Source organism: Eucyclogobius newberryi, unplaced genomic scaffold, assembly GCF_026437365.1.
Source record: "Eucyclogobius newberryi isolate DKJ021-1_F unplaced genomic scaffold, fEucNew1.0.hap1 SCAF_21, whole genome shotgun sequence".
Lineage (NCBI taxonomy): Eukaryota > Metazoa > Chordata > Actinopteri > Gobiiformes > Gobiidae > Eucyclogobius > Eucyclogobius newberryi.
The window spans coordinates 854,051-860,050 of NW_027315846.1; the positions used below are offsets into that span (position 1 = coordinate 854,051).

Sequence of the window (6,000 nt, forward strand, 5' to 3'; positions counted from 1 at the left end):
GAATAAATGAAAAATACAAAATATGAAATATGTTTATAATAATGCTTATTTTTAAAATCATAATCAAAAGAAGAGTACATTTTCATCAATAATACACTTTATTCGCAGATATTCTCCATCTAGAATCTGTCATTTCAGAGTTCAACCTTTTATTTGGTTAAAATGATTTCAAAAAGTCACAATGTGCAATAGAAATACTCGTTTGACTGATCGAATACTGAAATACTTGTTAGTTTTTGTCGTAATTGATATGATGAAGTTAAAGTCGGGCAAAATAACGTAGAAACATGACACAATAAAGGCGTATTTGGATCCGTGCCCTCAAAGTGAGTCTTAAGTATTTTACACTTTAATTTGTATGCACTTTTCTTCTGTGATACTCTAAACATTTGCCCAGCAGTCGATCTAGAGTTACTAGAAAGAGCCTTGACCCTCTGTTTTCGTCCCTAACCACTTCCCCTCGCTCCACCTTCATGAAAGATTGATGCGTTTTTATATTTTTTCTGGAGCGGAAGAAACGAGGGCGCAGTTCAGCGTCGGCAGCGTCGTCCTATCAATAAAACACGTCGAGACCCCGCACGAGGCAGAACACCTTAAGGGCCGAGGGGATGGCAGTGCAGAGCGACGCAGAGAGACGCAGAGGAAGAGCGCGGCTGAGAGGAAATCCATAATCTGCTCGAATAACTACAAACGCAGATACATTTCCCGCCGTCTGAACTCGAAGAGGCAGAAAAACGTGGACGAGCGCAATAAACGAACGACTAAATACTGCGACTTTTGGACAGGCAAAGTCATCAGGATCGGGCAGTAGATTGTGTTTGTGCAGATGTGGTTTATGTTTTTTATAATCGAGATTCAGTTACACGTCAGGAAGCAGAACATTTTGGTCGACGTGGAAACTGCAGAGTCGGCAGCTTCTCCACCCGAACGCTCAATGAACATGAGAATAAAATGATTCAAAGATTTAAAATGTTTCTCTCTCGCAAACTATTGTATTATCTTTATATTTTTGCATCATTTTGAGAAGAATGTTAAGAATGTTTTTTTTATGTAAATGTCCCGTTTGAGGGTCAAGTGTCGCACAAAACGTGATTGAACCATAGAATTAACCACAGAAATATCACTTTATTCTCTTGTTTGGGAGATTTACACTAGACGTTTCTGCTCAGTTTATTTCTAATCCGCTCTTTTTCTTTTCATTTTTAATAGTTTTAATTTATTTAATTAGTCCTGATTTACACTTGGTTTGAGCTTCTTATTCCTCCTTTTCTTTCAGTCTCTTTTCTCTCCTTTTCTTCTTCTCCGTCTCTTTGTTGCGTCCTGATTGGTCCGTTCTGAGCGTGTGCAGAACACGTCTGTCGTCATTAGTTTTTAAATCCGTTAAAATTGATGTAAATGTGTCTCTGCTCGTGCTTAATCTGATGCAAGTGTCACGCTTCTGTTTGTCACAACTGTTACTGCTGGAAGTGTCAGTCGCATTGACCTGACCAACCCTCTGACCAACCCTCTGACCAACCCTCTGACCAACCCTCTGACCAACCATCTGACCTATGATCTGACCAATCATCTGACCAACCCACTGACCAACCCTCTGACCAACCCTCTGACCAACCCTCTGACCAACCCTCTGACCAATGATCTGACCAATCATCTGACCTATGATCTGACCAATCATCTGACCAATCATCTGACCAATCATCTGGCCAATCATCTGGCCAATGATCTGACCAGCCATCTGACCGACCATCTGACCGACCATCTGACCGACCATCTGACCAACCATATGACCAACCATCTGACCAATAATCTGAAGCGTTTGTATTGAGAAAAATTAAGTGTTGCAGTAAAATATATGACTGAAGATCAGTCATGTCAATATTCTGTACATCTGTCTGAGTTTGTCTTTCTGTCTTAACTCTTCCATTTTCCTGTTTAAGTCGTTCAGTTCAGATAAAAAGTCTCAAAAACACTTTCCTCTTTTTTCAGCTCTTCAGAGAAGTTAGAATAATGAAGATCCTGAATCATCCCAATATAGGTAAGACCCAGCAGCACAATGACACGTTTACTATCGAGACAGTCGCTCTGATCAGTTTCATGTCAGGAAGTGTTTGTTTTGCATTAGTTAGAGGCAGAACCTGGTGCCATTTCAATGGACAAGTCAGAATCTGCCTCAGAATATAATAAAATATGACAAAATGGAACAAAATATGAAAAATCAAGTGTGAAAATGATGAATCTGAGCCTGGCTAAACATGATAAACAAATGTACTTTATCTAATTTATTTAATAGACAATTATATGACACACTTAGCTTTGTTTAATGAAGACACATTACTGGATAAACGCTTCTTATCATCGTTATAAAACTTATCCAGTTTTGAGGTTTATTAAACTGTATTTTCTTGTTTAAATGCAGGAGCTTGTTTGTCGTTAAGAATGCAGAAAAGCCGTCAGAATGTAGATCTGAAGTCGGTTAATTATTTAAATGTGTGACGTCACGTTGCCTCATTATGTGGAGCGCTTTAAAGAGCCTTTTATCGACTCTAAAATGCTCCGTCATCAGAAAGTTCTGGAGTTAAGTCGACTGTAAAACGCCTACGATCATGAACGCGTCTGAATGCTGACGGTTTTCACGCTTTATCACAAAAAATAAGCAACAATTTTAAATGATGGAAATGTCGCTCAGTTTGCTTTTTTATTGCATTTTCTATATTCCAGCCTCAATATTTTTCATTTAAAATCTCGCAAAAATTGTAATTTGTTGCGTTTGTAGATTGTGTTTGATTCGGTAAAACCTCAAATTCATGATTTTGCCATGATCAAAAATGTCTTTAAAAATCTCCTGTTTTGAATTTTAAAGTGCTTTTACTTTGACAAAACCATCTTGATTTTTCTTTTTTTTTTTTTACATTCTTAGGTTAATCTCAGTTTGGCCAGTGAAATCGCACCGTGTTCCACTTTATTTTAGCTCCAAACTGGAACGTCTGATCTAAAATGTGTTTTATAATCTCCTGTTTTAAATTTTAAATATTTTTGTTTTTGTAAAATCCAATGTTAAATGTGTCTAAATTGCTTTTACTTTGACAAAACCGTCTTGATTTGTCATATTTTGTGACATTCTGAGGTTTATCCCAGTTCGTCCAGTTTATTTTAGCTCCAAACTGGAACTTCTGATCTAAAATGTGTTTAAAGCGCCCCCTACAGGTCGGACCACTCATTGAAATAAAATGCAGTTAAGATTTATATATTACATTTCTTTCAAAAAATTATAAAAAATGTTATCACAGAAATAGCAATTTTTTTAGGTGTATGATTTCACTTCCTGTTTGTAATCAATGACATCACAGTAGGAAATTACCCAGCAAACACTGGGTCAAAACTCATCTATTGTGACAAATAAAAATATATGAGAGCGACTTTATTTGGTTTAATTAATGTTTAGAGTCAAAAAAGTTGTTTCTTTGTGTAAATTCTGCATAAACTTTGACTGGAATGAGTGTCCCTGGTGTGATGTCACTTCCTGTCCCTGGTGTGATGTCACTTCCTGTCATTTTCTACAGATTTTTCAACGTTTTCTCCACAAACACCTGCTCGATTTGTGTAAAACTATCATTTATATGTACAACAGGTACAAATACATCAAATAAAGTCAACATTAGAAAATCGTAAAAACCTGTCACGGAGGAGTGGCGCCGCTCTCGCCGGCGCCGCTCCTCCGTTTGAAGTCTTAATTGAATCATAATTGCTTTCTTCCTCTCTTTGTTCTTTTCTTTTCTCCCCAACAGTGAAACTCTTTGAAGTGATCGAGACGGAGCGAACGCTTTACCTGGTCATGGAGTACGCCAGCGGAGGTGAGCGGAAAACCACAACTATAGGAACAGGAAACGTGCCGATGTGTCGTAGTTCAGAGGTCAAACGGTCAAACGCTCCCAAACAGATATAAAAAGCACATTATGCAACTTTTCTGATGCCGTGTCACATGTTTGTCGCCGTAAAGAGGTTATTGTTCCTCAGTAAAGCGCTCAAAAGAACCTGGAGCCCACAGACTCTCCAACACATAGACCTTTTCCTCACAAAGGTATTTTTACATCGAAGGGTCGGAAAATGAACAATAACACGTTTTGTTTGTGAATCTTCTTTGTCGCCACGTTGCAAATTTTGGGTGATAATGTATTTAAAGTCTCCGTGTACGATCGAAATAATCGCCGACTAAGATGTTCTGCGCTCGCCCAAAAATGATACACATATTAACGATGTGCCAAGGACAAGGTTAGATGGATGAACACTTCCTCCTTTCATGGTTTGTAAATCCGGATGTCCAGCTTAAGTCAGGTTTTTAATGTATTTTAATGTATTTTAATGCCTTTTAATGCCTCTAATGTGTCGGGTAGTGAGTATTTTAGCTTTCAGTGGAACCATTGACTCTAAGAACACGCCTCTTGGCCCTGTCCGATCATTTACCAGTGTTTATCAAACCTTTAGGCAGCAAATCATTCAGTTTATCGCTTCAACATGATGGACAAGAAGTAATTAACGATTTAAAACAAATAATTAATATAAAACACAAATGGAGAACACTGTAGAAGATTGAATATGTTTCTTGAACTGGACGTGATCTCGTTTCTCGTGCACTTATGCTGCGTTCAAGACTCGGCGAGATCGACCGTTTCCCGCTCGACTCTTCCGACCTCAGAGCGTTCGCCTCAGAGCGTTCGCCTCAGAGCGTTTTCGCCTCCGACCTCAGAGCGTTCGCCTCAGAGCGTTCGCCTCAGAGCGTTCGCCTCCGACCTCAGAGCGTTCGCCTCAGAGCGTTCGCCTCAGAGCGTTCGCCTCAGAGCGTTCGCCTCCGACCTCAGAGCGTTCGCCTCAGAGCGTTCGCCTCCGACCTCAGAGCGTTCGCCTCCGACCTCAGAGCGTTCGCCTCAGAGCGTTCGCCTCAGAGCGTTCGCCTCAGAGCGTTCGCCTCAGAGCGTTCGCCTCCGACCTCAGAGCGTTCGCCTCAGAGCGTTCGCCTCCGACCTCAGAGCGTTCGCCTCAGAGCGTTCGCCTCAGAGCGTTCGCCTCAGAGCGTTCGCCTCAGAGCGTTCGCCTCCGACCTCAGAGCGTTCGCCTCAGAGCGTTCGCCTCAGAGCGTTCGCCTCAGAGCGTTCGCCTCAGAGCGTTCGCCTCAGAGCGTTCGCCTCCGACCTCAGAGCGTTCGCCTCAGAGCGTTCGCCTCAGAGCGTTTTCGCCTCCGACCTCAGAGCGTTCGCCTCAGAGCGTTCGCCTCAGAGCGCTCGCCTCCGACCTCAGAGCGTTCGCCTCAGAGCGTTCGCCTCAGAGCGCTCGCCTCCGACCTCAGAGCGTTCGCCTCAGAGCGTTCGCCTCAGAGCGTTCGCCTCAGAGCGTTCGCCTCAGAGCGTTCGCCTCCGACCTCAGAGCGTTCGCCTCAGAGCGTTCGCCTCAGAGCGTTCGCCTCCGACCTCAGAGCGTTCGCCTCAGAGCGTTCGCCTCCGACCTCAGAGCGTTCGCCTCAGAGCGTTCGCCTCCGACCTCAGAGCGTTCGCCTCAGAGCGTTCGCCTCAGAGCGCTCGCCTCCGACCTCAGAGCGTTCGCCTCAGAGCGTTCACCTCAGAGCGTTCGCCTCCGACCTCAGAGCGTTCGCCTCAGAGCGTTCGCCTCAGAGCGTTCGCCTCAGAGCGTTCGCCTCAGAGCGTTCGCCTCCGACCTCAGAGCGTTCGCCTCAGAGCGTTCGCCTCAGAGCGTTCGCCTCAGAGCGTTCGCCTCAGAGCGTTCGCCTCAGAGCGTTCGCCTCCGACCTCAGAGCGTTCGCCTCAGAGCGTTCGCCTCAGAGCGTTCACCTCAGAGCGTTCGCCTCCGACCTCAGAGCGTTCGCCTCAGAGCGTTCGCCTCAGAGCGTTCGCCTCCGACCTCAGAGCGTTCGCCTCAGAGCGTTCGCCTCAGAGCGTTCGCCTCAGAGCGTTCGCCTCCGACCTCAGAGCGTTCGCCTCAGAGCGTTCG

At 44.0% G+C, this 6,000-nt stretch overlaps 1 protein-coding gene across 12 annotated transcripts in view; it reads left to right on the top strand.

Annotated features, from left to right (window-relative positions):
- mark3a (MAP/microtubule affinity-regulating kinase 3a) overlaps nt 1–6,000 on the top strand; it is a 63,548-nt gene that overhangs the window by 22,460 nt on the left and 35,088 nt on the right. For all 12 annotated transcript variants that reach the window (XM_072457066.1, XM_072457056.1, XM_072457061.1 and 9 more), the window contains 2 exons: nt 1,987–2,035; nt 3,786–3,851. In XM_072457066.1, coding sequence (XP_072313167.1) covers nt 1,987–2,035; nt 3,786–3,851 — 115 coding nt within the window. The remainder of the gene's footprint in view (nt 1–1,986; nt 2,036–3,785; nt 3,852–6,000) is intronic.